Raw genomic sequence first — 20,060 nt, 5'->3', positions numbered from 1 at the left:
AATGGACACTAATAAACTACATTAAAGTTGTCACCTTGCTGTGTTTCATTATTATATAAAATAATAGTTCTGTTTAGGTTAAAGGGACTGGTAGTTAGTTAATTGAAAAAATCAGATGAGGATGGAAATCATAAAAGAAATTACCTACATTATTAAAACATTTAAAACACATAAACATACACATAGTTGCCAAGGTCTTTTCTTTGAATATGTGTCCTAACGAAAACCATACTCATAACACACACACCGTTAATGATTTCCCAGTTGTTTTCGTTAAAAAGCATACAGGAAAACACAGGAACTTCGGACACAGTCAGGGGGTAGAATCCCTTCACGCTTTTATGATATCCCGCTATTTTTACAGTTGTTTCCTCCACACCTAATTCAACACTGATTCTGTTGACTAGTCAACCATATTGTTTCAATTAACAGAAACAATTCTCTCTTCAAACTCATTTTTAAACAATTTAAAAAAATATATTTACTTTTGAGAGAGCACAAGTTGGGGAGGGACAGAGAGAGGGGGACAGAGGATCTGAAATGGGCTTTGCATCAACAGCAGTGAGCCTGATGTGGGGCTCGAACTCGTGAACTGTGAGATCATGACCTAGGCTGAAATCGGACGCTCAACGATTGAGCCACCCAGGTGTCTTTCATTTCTGCACAATGCAAGCAATATTATTACCTAGTTGTAACAGTACAACTGGCATGTACAAATCTGGAAATCAACACACCAATGCGAATAGGCACATCTACCTAAGAAGCAGGCGGTTGGTTACCTGAAGTGTTTAGGACACCGGTCACCAGCCATGTGCTTTACAGAAAGAACAAAAAGCAGCCTTGGTCACGTCTGTGAGTCTGCTGGGACCTACGGGAGTTTCCCCCTTTTCATTTTTTTAAACAATGCAGAAGCAATTACACGGAGCAGAAAAATATATGTGCATGTGTGTGCACTTGAGAATTTTCAAGTTTTCATACTTATTCTTCAGTTTGCCTTTTCATCATCTAACTTTGTGGTATTTATTACCTAATCATACATTTTTATTCACCAAACTTGATCCTGAATGCTCTTTTACTTATTTCAAATATGAAACCTGTCCTTGAAACAAAGATGGGCTATTGTTGAAGACTTGAATACAACATCCTCGCTCCCGGCAGGCTATTCAAAGACATTCTAAAAATGCTCTGAACAAAGGCAACACAGCATGAAAATGCTTGAACTACATTCTAAGGGGAATATTTAAAGGCAGACATTTATCTGCATAAGTAAATTCTGATATATTCACTTTACACATTCAAAGTTTTATTTATGTCTATCTTAAATAACTAAAGTTAATCTAATCTCCTTTAGATAATATATTATTACAGATCAGAGACCATGATAAGTGCTCATCAGTTATTCTTAATAATGAAGTATGACCATGTTCTAATTTTCTTACAAAATATTTCCATGGGAGTTGGAAAAGGTCAGTGGTCATGTCACCTTGAGAGGTTGCGGGACCACAGACACCACTGACACCACTTCAGCCCATCTTTACTGTCACTTTCACCCTCAGCACGCGCATGCGCTTTCATTCATACCCACTGTTCCATCACCTCAGTCAACCCTCCCACCACCTCTGTGTGAGGCAAGCTATCATCGTGATCTCAGTTTTAAGGGGAGAGTACAAAGGGGTCTGGCACTTTAGCCAGGGTTATAATTTTAGGTGATCTGAACAGAATTTGAAGCTGTGATTCTGACTGCAAATTGTGCCTTCTCTAAAACTGCTTTTTCAATAAGTAAAAGAGTCAATTACCTCAGTTTCCATACATAATTTTCCTTTGAGAGTTGCTGACACGAAGCGTTCTTGAAAAATCTACACCATGTCAGACACATCTGTAACTATAAGCTTCTTTCTCAGAGGAAAACTCAGTGAAGTAATGATCACCTGTACTCTGAGCAAAGTTGAAACAGATGTTGTAAGAGGTTCCATCAGAATCTTTTGGTTGTTGAAGGGTTACTCCAAGAGGCTGTGCTGGTTACATTTAAATCCATTAACTTAGCCTGGTTAACCAGGTTAGTAAATAAAGAAGGCCGACTAACAGCCATGAAGAAAAATTTTGATTCTTAGGAATAGCAAAGCTGATGTAAATCATTTTCTTCATTATGTAGTACCTTTTTCTCATGAATAAATTTTTCCCCTTTCTTCAGAGTTCCTATGAACACGTAAGTATTTTATTTTATTTTTACTCTCCTCCCCCCCATTGAGGATCTACTGGCAATAAATGCAACCATATAAAAGCATAAATTATGAAAAACATAGCCATGATGTGCCCCGCCCCTCAGCCCGGGCCCTAAAAAAAGCCCTTCTGAGGGAGGGAAGAGAAGAACTGCCTAAGAACACTGTTGCCCCTGGGCCTGTGGGAGAAGCCAGGTACTGCTTCAGCATATCTGGTAGTCAGTAGAGCAGGACAGCTCACACAGCTGGCCCTTGAAGTCCAGGTCAATGGTGAAGTCCAGATCTTGATTATTATTGGCACTGGGCTGAATGTCAATGGTGCCAAAGATCTCTCCGCCTGTTTTCACTGTCAGGTGGTCCTCCATGTAGAATACTGTCTGCTCCCAGCGCGTGTGCAGGGACTCAGGGCTGGTGGAAAAGCCTGTCCTCTTGGGGCAGCAAGTAAACCTGATGTTGAAGTAGGCCACCCGGGCCCGCTTCACTTGCAGGCAGAAGGGGGAGGTGAAGGTTAGGTCTTCCACCTTGACAGTGTAGATGTCCACCTCCTTCATGAGGCGGGCATTGGTGACCAGCTGCTTGGGGTCCACCACATCCACCAGGGGCTCTCTGATGGCCATGTCTTTGACACAAGATATGTCAAAGCCATATATGTTCTCCCACCAGTGGATCTTCATAGTCTTAGTACAGCCGGTCTTCAATGGTTGTCACATACAGCATGGCTCAGTCTGGGAAGATGAGGCCACTAGGTGTCAGCCACTTGTCTGGAACACCATATTGAGCATCGACTTGTAGAAGGGGCGGCAGTCCATCTACTCACTGATGATGATGTCTACCTTCTTCACTGGAACCTCTACTTTCTCCACCTTCCCCTTGGTGATGGTCACCACACGGTCTAAACTGTTGGTTTTGACAATCTGCACCACATAATCAGAGATACTGGAGCACTGGATCCCAATGACCAATGACCAATGACCTTGCGGGCTCCAGCCTTGGCAGCAAACATACAGAGGATCCCTTGGCCGGAGCCCACGTCCAGTACCATGTTGTCCACAAAGAGGTGTCGGCTATGAAACATGGAGTTTTGGTACATGAGGGTGAGTGCCTCATCTTTCAGCATCTCTTTCGAAATGCCAAAGTGAGCACTGGAATCAAAGTAGTGATCTTTCCATGTCAGCACTGGGCTTCCTGATGCTTTCTGCCTGGCCCCAGGTGACCTCCATGATGCAGTCTGTGGCCTTGGCTGCTGCCACCTTTACCTGCACCTACTCCTCCTCTGGCCACCGAGACCTGCCCTGAACACGTAAGTATTTTAAATACTACTTTTGTCAGGCTAGGAGATGGGATGATACTAAGCTTATGAATAAAACTCAACAGTATTAGAATGACAATACTGTGTATATAATAATATAATAATTTCTCTTGTCGTTAGAATAAAAACAATATTATAACACATTTTTTATTCTTATTTAGTTCTAAATATACAGAATACCTATTTTGCCTTTGAAAAATCTAAATTTTATTTGCAAAATTCCACGGGACACACAAGGAGGAAACTGTTCATGGTGGAAACTTCAAGCACTGTAAGGTTATAGGCATATTTAGAGTGCACAGTTCTATGTTAACATATAGCATAACTTTTCCTCTTTAGCTAAAATAATGACAAGTAAATGTGCAATTTAAATTTTTTTTAAAAAAGAATAAAAAGTTACTACTGTGATTCTCCTATAACTAATGTGTATACTTCTGATTCAGCCCATAAGAAACTCATCTATCATGTACTGGATCACAGAAGGTTTTGACTGGCTGCACAGCCTTTTGTCATGTCAAGATTCCAGAGCACTAAAAAGAACTGTTACATTTGCAGGGTTGTAATATTTTTACTACATCTTATACAGAAAGTCCGAAAGCTTTATGTCAGATACGAAAATCATAGATGTCACACTATCGTTTAAAATTCTCATGAAATTATAAAAGTTCTTACTCTAAACCCAAATGCCTGTAAAATCTGAGCAGCACAAACAATTTCCTTACCGGTCAGGTTGAAATTTGGTGCAACCGTGCTGTCAGCTAGGGTGAACCATATCAGGCCAAGGCTCATACATATGGCAGCAGACACATCTGCAATGTTGTAACGCTTCCCTGTGTAAAATAAATGTAAGCCAACCTCATTATGCACATGCCCACTTGACACAGTTTTAGATCTATGTGTCTAACCAAGTATAGCAGGATCTGCTTTTTATATCCAAAGTCAAAAACATACGAAGAATGCTTAGATCAGTGCCTTAGACAGTCACAGAAGGGCTTCGGAAAATTAAATTACCAATGAGCAGCAACATGTCCTTAGGAGTTAGATATGAGATCCTACCTTATCTGTTACGGTGAGTAAATATGAACATTTAAAGTGCATGGACATGAGTGCCTTTTTTACTTCGTGTATGTTAGAAGATTCTGAATTTTCTTACAGCCCATACGTTTACAAAGTAACCAGAGCAATTTTTCAGGCTGCATAACTGTTTAAGTTTGCAACTACCATAATCAGAATTGGTGCGAATGAACCTATTTTAGTAGATCCACATCTAAATAATAAAATCATGTAGTGTAACTTTTTGGTAAGGATTGTTAAGGACGTATTACACATGCATGTGGTTTTTAATAGGGAAGGGTATCAGTACTCTTTCCTGCATCAACAGTTACCCTGAAATTATACATGAAGTAGTTGACATCCATACTTTCGTCTCAAAGGGCTTTTGTGGGAAGGCCTCTAATGTAAAAAATGAAGTCAGGCTGTATAAGAACTTTAGTGAAATAGAGACCCTTGATTGTCAAAACATGAATATTCTGCATGACTGTTACAGAAACAACAAAAATGTGTTCCACTTGCTATCATTGCTTCCTCTTTCGCTCCTATTTCCTGTAACTTAGTTGGGGCTCTAGGAAGTCAGTGAGCCAGCAGAGTTGGTAAAAAAGCAGTTCTGCTCAGGTTAACCTTTACTTCAGTGTGAGAACTGTCCGTGTGTATGATGGAGGTAGAGAGAGGAGCCCTGCAGAGCAGAAGAATGAAAGAATTGAAAAGAGGAGTTTTCTAGGTATTTCTGAGCTACGTCTTCAATAGATGAATGCAGAATTTCTGGAAATGTGATGGATTCCCGACTAAAAGAAAAAATAATTTAAAAAAGTACTATTTTTATTTTTCCCCAGTCCAAATTACTGACGGCAAAGACTAGGGGATATTGCAGAAGTATCAGTGTTTTTATAATACCTTATTTTGATACAATGTCACTCAGAATTGTTCTGATATTTCGAATGTTCATTAAAAAATATTAATTGGAGTTTCAGGTTTTTCCTAATGCTAGATGCCATAACAGATCCTATTAGTTTCAAACAGTATGAAAACATATCATTACTATACCTTGAATAAAAACTCCTCCTAGCATAACAGGAATCAATTTGCAGCACTTGAAGATGACTTGGGTGGGGTAATTCAGGTAGCCCAAGGAAGTATTTGATAACCCCATAGTACCCACAGTTAGAAAAGCTATTATCATGTAGGTTTTTCCTGGTATTCTGTAAAAGACAATTTTTAAAATCTTCATTTTGGGACCCAATTCACACTATTATAAGATAATGTGTTTACAATGTGTAAATGTCTAATTTCTGATGAATATTTCTACAAATACTGGTGAAATATCACTATTTTAAAGGTTATCACGCTGTATTCATACAAAAGAATGTTGGTAAAAGCAACAATTTACCCTTATTTAATTGATCACAAGTGAGAACTTTCAGCTGTGTGAAACACGGTGTACCACAGAGTTCTACAGATTCTTCTGGATGGTCTGAAACGTTGGTAAGAAGTTTTTTAACAGCAGTTCTACCTACGTATAAAAACCATCTTGACTAAATTTGGAAAAAAGAGTTTTAAAAAATATTGACCTCCATAATGGTAAAAGGAACCTTAACTAATTTTCAACTTCTAAATTGTTGTTTCCTAATGTTCCCATCTAGCATTAGGAAAAATACGTCTAGCCCTTCTGCTAAAATAACCTGAGCAGAGTACCTGCAGAAAAAGTACATGGCAGTTTAAAACGCTGCACGTGATTTTTATTACCACAATATCATATGGGTGAACTCTAATTCTGTATTCCATAAAATGTTACAACAATTAGCTTCAAGATGAGGTATCTGATTCCCCTCCTCACGATCCCAAATCACTACCTGGGGTCCTATCTGAATTTCCTAAACGGGATTTTAATATGACATCTTCAGAATTTTGCACTATTATTGTGCACTTTGACTGGATATTTAAGGGTCTAAAATAACCCTGTACACTGGTGTGACTAACACGTGAAGTACTATACACATAATTAGATTATGCTGCATACTTAGATGTAGCTTCCATTTTGGGATTAAATCAAGGCAACAAAATTCCTCCATAGTTTTTATTTGGCTAGATATAAGGCAAAATAATTTACTGGAAAATTCAATTGAAATGTATCCTTCCCATTTACATTTCAATTTTCAGGCCTTTCCTACTCAACCGCTAATAGAGTAGTCAACATTTAAAGTCTGTGTGGAAATAACGTGGCATGCCCATATGCATCAGTGTAGAACACAAACACTGATTTACATGCTGTCTGTGGGGTCTAGTCCTCAGTGAGGCATCATCAGGAAAGGACAGCACTACTCTTCCAGGTAATGACAGAAGTCACAGTGGTCAAATTTCCTCAGAGATAAATTGCAAATAGTGGCCAGAAAATTAAAAAAAACCTCAAGTCAGAAAAATTAAGGAATGTTGATTAAAAAGTACCGTAACACAGGTCGAAAGAAAACCAGCCTGAAACTCAGGAGACCTATATTCAGAAGGTCGCAACTCTTGAGAGCAACTTGCCATAGAGACTCATGAAGGCCCCAGCCTCCTCCAGGGGTGTTCGCTCACTGGTGAAACCAGGAGGTTATTAGATTCATCATCCTGCCTCTGGGGTGCTCACTGGGTCTGTTTTATTTAGTATCTCAATTTCTTACTTCTTTAGACATGGTGGGGAAATTGTGACTTTAAATAGTCCCTTCAAAACCAATTTGACAGATCTTCCTTAAAAACTCACATAAAGTAATAACAAAGTTACAAGGTAATCTTTGGTGAAAAATAATGAGTAGAGGGTTCAGGGTATTGCAACTTACAATATGCTTTACCACACAATAGGGAGTGGTCCTCAAAGGTCAGAGAACTTAAGAAACTCCCTTGAGGTCTTAGGACAGCTAATTAGAGGCCATGCCAAGACTCAAATACATGTTTTCTGACTCCATATCCTTTTCTCTTTCAAGTACAAGGTATTCATATAAACATAGGAAGAAGGGGGGAAAAAAAAACTAAGCAAAAAATCTGGCTAACTCAAGATTTAGAGAACAGTGGCATTTAAATAAATTCAGAAATATGTGACTGAGCATATTTTCATTGTAACATACCTTTAAAGACTTTTTCTAAAAATGTTTTTAACGTGCCATGGAAATGAAAAGGTTTCAACTCATAATTATCTTCATCTGTAAATTCTTTTCCTACACTCCTTCATTTATGTTTAAATCAAACACAAATGATTTTATCTTTAAACATGTTACAGTCATGTGGTTTAAAGGCAGGGATAAACATGGCCGGAGGCACACTCCCCATCTCATTTGGGTAGATGACAGGGAGGCGTATCTTGGTATCACTTTCCATTTAAGAAAGACAGTGTTAGATTCTTTTACTTTGAAAACAGACGTCCAGCAGTTTGCAATTGGTAATGAATCATCAGGTTTTCCTACATATTAGTCTTGACAGATATATTTAATTACTTTTTATTCTATCACCTGTGACTGAGAATGGCAGTTTTAGAGCATGAAAATAATACAAATGCTATCCTCAGATTCAAACATTTTACTATGACTGCTCTAAAAATTTATTGGCAGTAAAGAGGTTGAGAACTACGAATTAGAACTATGAAGAAATACCAGTGGTATAGACTTAAATATTTAAAATTTTATAGTTATCTTCTTACAAATATCAAAAATATGTTTGTAAGAAAAATAGCAGCTGTGAAAATATCCTATTTTTACTGAAAGACTGAACATTTGTATCAATGAAGATCGAATGTCAGTATTATAGCTCCTTTACTGCATTTAAACTGCCCGATACATACATGAAATGTTCACATATTAAAGTCTGATATGACAGGATAACCACACAGAAGTTACATTCAATTTCCTAACCTCCTCTTGTATATAATCAGGTTTTTATTGCACATTGTTCAGTATACCATTAAAAATATTTTGAGATATTTCTCAAATCTAGATGGTCAATTTAAAATATACTGTTAAACAAGCTCCTGTGGTTTTGATGAAAACACATGTTATGAAATTTCTCTGATGTCTAAACATGCAGTCTCAGGTCCTGGACATTACAAATACAACAATATTAAGCAGAGCATATCCCACCAAACATTAACTGTACATTTCAAAGACCACTATAAAAGTGGCATTGATAGTTCATTTCATCACTTTGATCTTAGTAGCACTGTAAGTCTTTCAGTAATCACACCCACTTCAGTGAAATTTATAAAAACACTTATGTACACTTGATACTTTCTCCTGTTTCAAGAAGATACATTTACTGTAAGTTGAGCCTAAACTACATTTTTCTGATAACATTACACTGTAAGAGAGACCACTTTTTTTCAGGGTACAAAGGAAATATATTTAGTATTTTTTAGTAAGTTGATTATACTGATAAAAATTCTTGGGTATTAGATATGTTTTATTAATAGGAAATATGTATATTGCATGTATAATATACCCCATATTCCCAAAACACAAAACAAAAAATTTAACTACTACTAATGAATTTAACTGTCAAAAAAATAAAAACAAGCTACATACCTTCTCCTTTTGTCCTGAATAAGCTGAAGTTCTATTAGGCCAAATATGGAGTAAAATGCAAACTGTACTAAAGTTAGGTACCAGCCAAAGGACTTAAAACCCTCCATTGAAAATATTAATTCCTGTCAAGAGATACATGAATACTGTTAAGTTCTTGGGCAAACCAATTTCTTCACAATAAATTCCTATAAACACAACATTAAAATTTTTTTTTTTACATTTATTTATTTTTGAGAGACAGAGAGACACAGCACAAGTGGGGAGGGGCAGAGAGAGAAGGAGACAGAATCCAAAACAGGCTCCAGGCTCTGAGCTGTCAGCACAGAGCCCGACATGGGGCTCGCACTCACAAACCGTGAGATCATGACCTGAGCTGCAGTTGGACGTTCAACCAACTGAGCCACCCAGGCGCCCCTATAAACACAACATTTTAAAAGAAACCAAGCCTCACCACCACCACCACCAAAAAAACAAACAGAACAAAACAAAACAAAAAAACCCACCAAAAATCAAAACACCATCCAAATCACAAGGCACCTCAAAGGTAAAATTAGAGAAGTCCAGGAGGCCTTTCCAAAGAACTGAGTGAGAAAAACAAAGGGAGGAAGGCTGGCTATAAAGCAACATTATCCTATGCTTTGTTCTTTAAAAAAAAAAAAAAAAAAAAAAAAAAAGATTGCCAAAATTAAAAACTGCCCCCAAACATTGAGAAAGTTCCCTGGGTCAAGAACTCCTTTATGATACAATAAATATATTTCATTAGTTTATTATCTCAGACCTGTTTTTTCTATAGGAATTTAATCAGTTCAAACCAATGCTATTTTTTAGAATATCTGGGCCACGGATTTTATGAAATTTCTCCTTGTAAATGGTTACTTATCTAAACACAATGTTGTGTCATGAAGTAACATTTATATTAATTGTTAATAAGCCATTATTAACAAGTCATTAAGAGGTATTCCAATAGTTATTTGGCTTAATCCAATAAATCACCCTCCCTCATAAACTCTGAACTAGATACTGTGTAATTCCCCAAATTTACTTCATGTTCAAGTACGTCTGCAAGGTATTTAGGAATTTTCTGGCACACGAACTAAAAAACATGAAAATAGCTTTATTAAGTATGCTAGCATTCAGATATATTATATATATATATATATAACTTCCATTACAAAACCCCACCATTTTCTCTACACTATTTTAAAGCTTTTCTTTTTGCATTTATTTTTGAGAGTCAGAGAGCAAGAGAGAGCACGAGCCAGGGAGGGTCAGAGAGAGCGAGGGAGAGAGAGAATCCCAAGCAGAATCTGCACTATCAGTGCAGAGCCTGACACGGGGCTCAATCTCATAAGCTGTGAGATCATGACCTGAGCAGAGATCAAGAATCGGACACTTAACCAACTGAGCCACGCAGGCGCCCCTAAACTATTTTAATATGCTAGCAACATCAGTTTTCACAAAGTGAAAGTGATGTTTATCTAATTTTAAAAGAATTTTTGCATAGATTATAAAGTCTCTGCTCATTAATCAAACAGAAAAAGATTAATATAAATTTGTACAGCAAACTTCTAATTCATTTTCCTTTCTAATGACTAACTCTGCTCCCAAACTATTTGGTAACAATGGTATTTTGAAGAAGAAATAAAATATTTTTTAACAAGAAATTGCAACCTTTCTTTGATAAAATTTACTATTTTTCATTGTTCTTCATTGTGATATCTGAATTTTTGTATCATCTTCTAGTGGGGAAATTAGTTATTATAAATACTAAGATTTTTAATTCATGTTTTTATTTCACGCTAATACTCCTCATAGCATTTTTACAAGGTAAGGAATAATCAATTCTACCATCTTATTTATACTTCCTTTTATATTTCATCTATATATGATAATCGAAAAGAATACAATAATTTTTAAGATCACTCTAATGAGCTCCAAGAATCAACCATGGGCTAGAATATGACTTTTGTGTTATTATTCAATTTTATTGGAGAATTATGTTCCAAAATATCAGCGAATACTTGAATCACTCTTTACAAACACATGGGTGCATATTACCCCCATTTTGTTAAACACAATAAATAGTTCAAATTGTGTTCATAATTTTAATTTTTTAAGATGGTCTCTGTTCCTCTCCCATCTGAAATGTTCAACTGTGAAATTTTGATCCCCGAAAAAAGGAGCACACTAACTTTTAGAAAGTCTTTTTCCGTATTTAAAAAACTCAAAAATGTGAATAAACTGGTATCCTATGGAGAAAACTACCTTGGGTAAAACTATTAGTAATGCTCTTATTGACCTCAACTGTTATAAATAATTAGCATCTTGTAAATAAATATTTTTACCTGTAAATATCCATAAATTAGGTAAAATACAAAAACTCCAGCAACACATATGAAAAACTGAGTAAGTTTGTTAAATCTGCTGAGATTTATGCCAAGCACTACAACGTCATCTATTGACTTGATGTGTGGTGACATTGTCTGTGTTTTGGGAGGGACAGTTATAGAAATATATTTCCTGGAACTGTTGAACTTGAGATCCATTGTTCTTGTTTTGCTGCATTCAGTGCTTCCAAATTTATCTTTGTTGGTTTCCTCTCCTTTGTTCAGTGTTTCTTTTGCTTGCTGAGCCAAGTCCTAAAGAAGGAAATTAGCAATTAAAGCAAAACCTTTGGATAAGATACTATGCTCCAAGTAATAGTTCACATCACACTTTAAAAATTATACAGGCGAATCTCATTTTCTCTAGATATTAATATAGTAATTCCTCTATTCAAACTTCTAAGCAACCAAAAACAATGTCTACTCTCCAATTTATGTTTGCCTGGTAAAGACCAATATCGCTAAACATAATGCCATTCTCATTCCCACAGCAAACGTCAAAAGCTAACTTAGTGTTTATTTTTTTATCTTTGTGTTTACTTATCAAAGAAGTAAATATGCTTTTATTGTTTTTATATGTATTAAGGATATAATTTTTAAAGTCCATGACAGTCTATGAGTAACATCTTCAACATTAAAGTTGATCTTGGGGCGCCTGGGTGGCTCAGTCGGTTAGGCGTCCGACTTCAGCTCAGGTCACGATCTCGCGGTCCGCGAGTTGGAGCCCCGCGTCGGGCTCTGGGCTGATGGCTCAGAGCCTGAAGCCTGCTTCGGATTCTGTGTCTCCCTCTCTCTCTGCCCCTCCCCCGTTCATGCTCTGTCTCTCTCTGTCTCAAAAGTAAATAAACGTTAAAAAAAAAAAAAATTAAAAAACAAAGTTGATCTTTAATTGCACAAAAAAAACTGATGCTCCCTTAAATATTAATACAATTTAAAATATATTTGCTAAGGATGTTTTAAAATAAACTCAAACAACTATAAGTTACTTTTAAAAAAGCTAGATTTGTCAGAGACTATAGAAAGGATGATATGCTTTAGCAACAGCATTTCTTAGGTTAAAAGGTGTTTCCTTCCTTTGGAAATCATTTTAATTTAAAAAGTCTTTGGGGAGTTGTTCAATGGGATTTCAAGTTTCAGTTATACAAGATGAGTAAGTTCTAGAGACTCACTATAGGACATAGTGTCTATAGTTAACAACATGGTGGTGTGCACTTAAAAATTTCTTAAGAGGGTAGATACCATGTTATACATTTTTAACCACACACACACACACACACACACACACACACACACACACACACACAGGCAAACACATGGAAACTTGTAGAGATGACAGATATATGTATTACCTTGATTATTAGGTGATGGTATCATAGGTATATGCATATGTCCCAACTCATCAAATTGTGTTATGTTAAACATGTGTAGTTTTTTTTTGTATAAAAATTATACCTCAATACAGCTGTTTAAAAAAAAAAAGAAATAAAGAAGTCTTTGGGATTATAAAAAGCTGGAAAACATCATTTTTTGTTAGTCTGTGAAAAAAAGTCATGAGGACTCTGTAGATGACTGTCAGTTTCTCTTTGGATTTATATAAACTGAAAAATGAATTCCAAGTACAGGGTGAGGAGAGAGCAGAGTTAGGACAGCTAAACACATTTATGATGAAAAAATTATCCTAGAAAAGACTGTCTTTCACAACCCCAATGGGGACTAAAATTTAGACTAGCTGAGTAAAGAGGATGGATAAGGATAATTTTGACAAAACTGTCTTGATGGCTTAAAATGGCAAGACTTAGTCACTTTGTGATCACTTCTCCTTTGCTGATCACAGAGATTAAGCAGGCCATCTTTAGTAATTTAAATATGGATCCAGGTTCTGAATACAGCTTGTAACTAACCATACTCAGGCATCAAAGAACATTTGTTTTACAGTGCACCCGCCAAATTACTAAAGAGAAAAAGCATAATTTTAGAAAGTTTTACTGTATTTCTTTTCCTTTACCTGTTTCTTCTTCTTTATATATGTTCTTCCTTCCCACACTATGTTTCAATCACTGCCATCTCTGAGTTAAGACTTTTTAAGACATCTTGCAGGACACCCTTGAGATCTGACTTTCTTTATAAATCATGCTTCAAATGATCTTGAATGTAGAAGAAACAAAAACCTGAGTAACTACTTTCCACATGTGTAGGCACGGATACAGAGTACCTTTCAAATAAATCTGATCCCCCTTAAGCTTCTCCTCCCTCCACATCTTTCAATCAAGCCCCAAACTGCCCACAATGGACTACTATTTCATTCCAGAAATAGACCATGGACTTTCAAACACCTCTACCTTATGTTAATGATGTTCTTTCAGCCTGATGTCTTCTTTCTCTAGGTCAGGGTTTGAAATAAGCTTTAGCGTTCCTTCCTTTGTGATACCCTCTCTAATTCCCCAACTGGGAGAGAACAGAACTGAAAAGGCAAGACTCAAATCTTACTTATCTCTCCGTTCTTGGGATCCGGCATACTCTGCACCCTAATAAAGGAACCAAATAAATTGGCCCTTCGTCTGGAAGTCCTGAAACCCCAGCTTGCAATCACTCTGTCTACCTGAGTATGATTTTTCAAATGTACTGTGGTGGTGGCAAACTTTGTGAGCAAAACTAAAAATCTTATGGAAAACAGGTTGAGTAGGATGTGCAAATATTGATTATATATTTACACGAGAGAACAAATAAAACTTCTAGAAGACCTCTTTCCTGCTTTTGTTAGTATCAAAAATTTGTCCCCAACCATATTCTGCTGAGATGTTTGTAATTTAGCAAAATGCCTGGCATATTGCAGTGACTCAAAAAAATTATAGCTACCCTTACGAGAAAGCAGTACAGCATGGTGCTTTCCCTATGCTTTGGATTTTGACAGATCTGAGTGCACGACCCAGCTTTGCTAACTGATTAGCTGAAGAACCTTAAGCAAATTCTTTTAACCTTTTTGAACTTCAGGTTGTACATCTTTAAAAGGGAGGGGGGGGGTGGTAAAAAAATGTGCCTATCATAGAATTTTTTTTAGTACTAAATGAAATAAATGTAAAAACATCTGGCATATAGTAAGACCACCAATGTTAACTATTATCCAACTTTTTAGAACCACTGCTAGTGCGATATGGTCGGCTGCTGGGAGACTCACTCCTCTGATGTGCAGCTGGAAATACGAATCGGGACTTCCAACCCGGACTTCTCTTCTGAAATCCAGATCTCTGCTTCCAAATGCTTCTTTGAAAGCATTTCTACTCATGAGTTCCACTGGCACCTCATTTCAAAAATGTTCAAAGCTGGGAGTGCCTGGGTGGCTAAGTCGGTGAAGCCTCCGACTCTTGATTTTGGCTCAGGTCATGATCTCAGGGGTTCATGAGTTCGAGCCTCGCACTGGACTCCATGCTCTCAGTGCGTAGCCTGGTTGCAATTCTCTCTCTCTGCCCCTCCCCCATGCTCTCTTGCTCTCAAAATAGATAAACTTAAATAAATAAATAAAAGTCCAAAGTTGAACTATGTTCACCTCCAAACAAACCTGCCCTTCCTATATCCCAATCTCACTTATGGTATTGAGCAGAAAATCTGTAAATTATCTTAGATTCTTTCCTTTTCCTCGAAGTTACATTTTGCCAAGGTTCCTGTTGACTCTACACCTGTAAATGTATTTAAAATCTGTTTCTGAACCTACCATTAGCAGCTGTTTTCTCTTGCCTAGATTACTAGGCATCACTAGATTACTGTTTACAATCTCTTCTTCCCTTTCTGATCCCTCTTTCACATTGCTCAACATGAATACCCACTATACTATACCTCTGATTAAGGCCCTATACATTACAAGGTGGGTGATTCTCTGGACTCCCATAGCATTTTATAAAATTTTTTACAAATACCTAAATCATAACAGCATAACTTTTTGCTTTTATGGTTGCTTCTCTTAGAAGCTTCTGAAATCTTTAGGGGAAGAGAAGATATCATCTTCATTATGTTTCAACACATAACAAAAGTGTAAAATATGAAATGAAGGAGTCTATTGCACTCTAGTAAGCACCAATTTAATCAACAGAATTCTGCTCCTTTCCAACAATTTGCCACTTTCAACACACCTATTGGCAATCTTAGGAGCCGCAGATCTGTGCCAGACATGTAGAGTTAAATCCCTTCAGCACTGTCACTTCTTGGACATCTGTGCCAAAATATTGACATCTCCACTGAAATTTCCCACAAAGCATCTGAAATGAACATGGAAATAAATTCATTTCTTTTGCTTACTTGAGGTACCAGTTCCAGAAAATCTGCCTTGCAAGCTTTGCATTTAGAATGCAGTTTTATTAATCAGAACATCACTGGTCAGGTCACATGACTGATGAAGGAAGACACTGTAAACTCTGATACCCAATAACTGTGATCCTGATGTGTGCCACACACCTTCCGTCTCAGACATTAATGATGGATATTAATCAATATCCACAGAACCTAGGCCAATGTCCTTTCGATGCAGGAAAAATAAAATCAAGCATAGAATTAAACCTGTTTTCAAATTAAATGATCAACATTTTGCTCTGCTTTAGACATTCACAGTAAGCCTTAAACTAAGAACAAAAAACCCCACAGGTGTGAATCACTGCCTGAGGCCTCTCCTGTTCTTAAAGTCAACACATATATTTAACTTTACTTGTTGGTACAAAGCAACTGCTAAAATGGGAAAAGTCAGCATTTTCAGTATATACTGACATCTAAAAATTATAAATAACTGGTAATAACATTGGTTTGCAATGACCCACTTAAGTTAAAAATCTTTCAGTTCATTTCTTAATCTAGTTCTTTTCCAGTCTTTAGAAGAAAAGTCTCCCACTACTAAAGGGTAGAATATGAGGAAATTACATTACAGTGTAAATAACCTGAACATACTTTACTCTGTATTTTGTCATACTCGTTGTTACAAATAAAATAATCTTGCCATTGTATCTACATTAGATGGACTCTATTAATTGTTCACCTATGGGTTATGGTTACAAAACAACAAAAAAAGGGGGGCTCATTTCTTTGTACACGCTTCACTACACGAAGATCAAACAGGGTACTCATTTTTGACAGTTACTCAATTTTTTTCCAAGGGATAAATCTAAGCTTTGGATTTAATATAAAGAAATTAAGTACAAATAACACTCATCCAAATTATTTTCAAATGCTGCCGTATCTCTCTCTTCCAAGGCCCAAACTATCCCAATTCACTTAGGAAAACGTGAATCCAAAAATCTACCCTCGACATCGACATGTGAGACCCTACCTTAGAAGAAATGCATATGCCCGACACTAAAAAACCCCACTGTCAGCACACCAAAGCATTCCACCTCCTTTCAGTATTTCTTTAAAAAAAAAATAAAAAGGCGGGGGAGAAAACTAAGCTGCAAAGACTGGAGAATCTGCATAACTTTTAGTGGAAGATTATGACATAAATTTAATAACCTGGCAGGAACGATCACCTTGCACCGCAAAGCAGATGGACAGCAGAAGACCCTAAGTACTTTATCTAACGCAGAACCCGGAAGTAGCTCTTCACTCAAAAGCAGTCTTGGGAACCCAGGCGACTGCCAGTTCTCCAGAGGCCCCTACTAGTCTAAAAGGCCCTCCTGGAAGTGGCCTCACGCCTGAGTCCACAGACCAGGGCCTGAGGGGGTTCTAGCCTGCCGCAGGGCGCAAAGGGGACAAGGAGGGACATACACTCCTCCCTAGAAACCGTGCCAGGTTTCCGTTCTTTAAAAAAGGAAGTCATCCCCGCCCTCCGTCCTGCCCTCAATCCCCTCGCCGCACGCTCGTTATAGATGAAGAAGATAAGCTGTGTCCAGGTTCTCTGGGGAGGGGAGGGTCTGGGTCCCGAACACGGCGAAGAGCGGGGGTACACGTCCACTCCAGAGCCGTTAAGCCACCTGAAAAGGTGACCCCAGCCCGGGTGGCGCCTGCCAGACGGAGCGGTCTCCCCCTCCCCAGGTCGCCATCACCTCCTTCTCCTCTCCGCCTACCCCTGCACTTTCCACAGCGGCCGCCGCCTCCTCGCAAGGTGTTCGCCTCGCCTGCGCCCGCGCGCCACTTCCGCCTACGTGTCCCCGCGCGCGTGCGCAGCTGTGCGGCCCCGCCCCCTCGCCGGCCTGGGGTCTCCCGCGGCGAGGGCGCGGTTACCTTTCGCGCATGCTCTCTCTTCTCAGGAACCTGGATAGAGCGCAGCCAAGGTGGGCACCGCGGTGCCGGGAGTGCGTTCCTGCGCGCACTAAAATTTGCTTACGAGTGGGGAGCGCCGATCGGGTAGAGTGTTCTTATCCTTTGATCGGTCCTCGCTTGTTGCTGGTCTCTGAGCCTCTGCAGCCTCCGGGTTGCTTCGGCCTCGTACTCCCGGGTCCCTCCCCCCGTGGGCCACCACGCTGGGGCCACTTCCACTGCCATGACCCTTTGCTGATATTTGGGAAGGAAGACTAGTGGAGAATGTTGAACCCGGAATTAGAAACACTGGGGTTCCCTCTTCCCTCCTCTTGATCCAGATGAGATGGCATAGTCACCCTACCTGTCTCTATTATGTTCTTGCCTGACTTGCACCTGCTTTCTGGTGACAGCGGACTGAAGTCGCACTTGGGTTGCTTCTGACGTTATAATTCACCTTGTAGCTACAGCAACCCCAGGCCTTCCAACGTGACACGAAAGTTGACAGCATTGTTAACACAATGTCACTTACTGCTCAGAATGTACATACATCCCATAGCTCTGCCAGCCATCAACACTAATTTATCCTGCATTTAGGGTTACATCTACGGTCGCTGAGATGTAATGACATGAACCCCAAGATGGGATAGCTGCGATAGCTTTAGGTAACACTAAGGTGGCCCGGAAGGCAAAGATTACTGTAAGGAAGCCAGAACATTTTTTGAGTGCATGATTTGGATACCCATAAAGGGATGGATTGGATTAATGTATATGTTAAAATCAAGTCAGTTTCACACAGCTTTGACAATTTCACAGGCATTATACAGAAAGGGCAACATTTGTATTTTGTATTGGGTGTGAGGGTTTATATCAAAGACTGGCAGATATCTCCTAGTATAAGCGAGGTGAGTGTGGCTAGGCATTTTTATTTAATCCTTACCAACCTGGTACAAGGTCAGTGTTATCAGCATTTTATAAATGTTGAAATTAGGACTTAGAGAATTTTAATTTCCCACTGAGACAGTAAATGACAAAGCCATTAACGATGCCATACTGTTACCTGAATAATGTGGACTTAAAGGCATTTGAACAACAGTTCTTTATTGAGCACCTATTAAATGGGCATATGCAGAGTTTGCATACATAATCCATAAATTACAAGTGTGGGTTCCTTGCCCTGAAGGAGTTGTGGACACAAAAGAAAAGGTAAATGTCAGCATAGAACAACTTATTGTACAAGAGACATCATAAGTTACCCTCTACTTCTGCCTGGACAATTACCATAGCCTTTCTGACAGGACTTTCTACTTCCCCTTTATTTCTCTACTTCCAGTTTCCATTCAGCAGCTTGCTGTTTGCGCCTCCCCCATGTATTATGAGAGCAGAGATTTTGTCTCAGTCACAGCTGTATTGCCATCATCTAGAACAGAGTGCTTGGTACAGTCTGCACTCAGTAAATAGTTGCTGAGTGAATCACCAAGATGCAATGCCAAGTGAGGGTTAGGACAGGAGTATGGAAATCCAGAAAAAGTAAAGTATTGGCTGGCATGGCTTATGAAAGCTTCTTCTAAAGGGCAGAACCTAGATGATGAGGATTCCAATGGCTTTGAAATGGGGGAAAGGGGAGGGAAGGCAGTCCAAGCAGAATCAACCAAAATAAACAGAGACATTAAACAGGCAGTAATCGGATTTACAGTAATGCTAATATGCTGATCTCCACGAGCAAAACTAAGACAGGAAAGCAGCTAATAGCTGGTGTGTGAAAATTCAGCCTTGCCTCACCCAGGGCTCATGTATCATTTCCCTCTTTACTAGCAAATTCCATCCTTCCTAGATTGTATCCGTTAGCTATTATCAATTCCAGGCGGACTGGAAAATACATTTAGAGCATAGTTGGAATTTGTTTTAAGCTATGAAAAAGAAAATACTGAAAATGACATGGAATTTAATGTCTGGACATCCTCAAAACCCAAACCAGACCAACCCAAACCAGAAAAACAAACCAGGGAATTGGGAATCAGGAAATGTCTGCATCCAGGAGGCTATGGAGGCTATGGAGGACTCATAGCTGTTTTTCTTGGACAAGCTGGGGTTTGCACATTATCTACCTGGATGACTGTCCAGGGAATCACTAAACATTTAAAGGAAGAACAGCAATCATTTAACAGAAACCAGAAAAGACGAGAAAAGGTGAAATGTAGCAGTTGTCAAAAAAAAAAAGGGGAGGGGGATCTGGGGACAGACATGTACAGAGGGAGGGTCATGTGAAGACAGCCAGAGAGAGGAGAGGAGCCTCAGAAGACACCAACCCTACTAATACCTCGATCCCAAACTT

The 20,060-nt window shown here is 38.6% G+C and overlaps 1 protein-coding gene and 1 pseudogene across 14 annotated transcripts in view; both read right to left on the bottom strand.

The window, feature by feature from the left end:
• The window catches only part of SLC35B3 (solute carrier family 35 member B3), a 40,118-nt gene extending 22,001 nt beyond the window's left edge, over positions 1-18,117 (bottom strand). For 3 of the 14 annotated variants that reach the window (XM_078446661.2, XM_078446662.2, XM_060614828.3), the window contains exons 1-7: positions 17,554-17,636; positions 15,637-15,762; positions 13,518-13,656; positions 11,474-11,767; positions 9,129-9,250; positions 5,629-5,783; positions 4,251-4,358 (exon numbers count right to left, since the gene is read on the bottom strand). In XM_078446661.2, the coding sequence (XP_078302787.1) occupies positions 4,251-4,358; positions 5,629-5,783; positions 9,129-9,250; positions 11,474-11,674 (586 nt within the window). In that variant the 5' untranslated portion in view covers positions 11,675-11,767; positions 13,518-13,656; positions 15,637-15,762; positions 17,554-17,636. The other 11 variants (XM_078446657.2, XM_078446658.2, XM_060614826.3 and 8 more) reach the window with 11 other exon arrangements.
• On the bottom strand, positions 2,354-3,463 carry LOC145715487 (protein arginine N-methyltransferase 1 pseudogene; annotated as a pseudogene).
• Positions 18,118-20,060: the final 1,943 nt, after the last annotated feature.

Source organism: Panthera onca, chromosome B2 (assembly GCF_046562875.1).
Source record: "Panthera onca isolate mPanOnc1 chromosome B2, mPanOnc1 haplotype 2, whole genome shotgun sequence".
Taxonomy (NCBI): domain Eukaryota; kingdom Metazoa; phylum Chordata; class Mammalia; order Carnivora; family Felidae; genus Panthera; species Panthera onca.
This window is presented reverse-complemented; position numbering and strand designations above follow the sequence as displayed.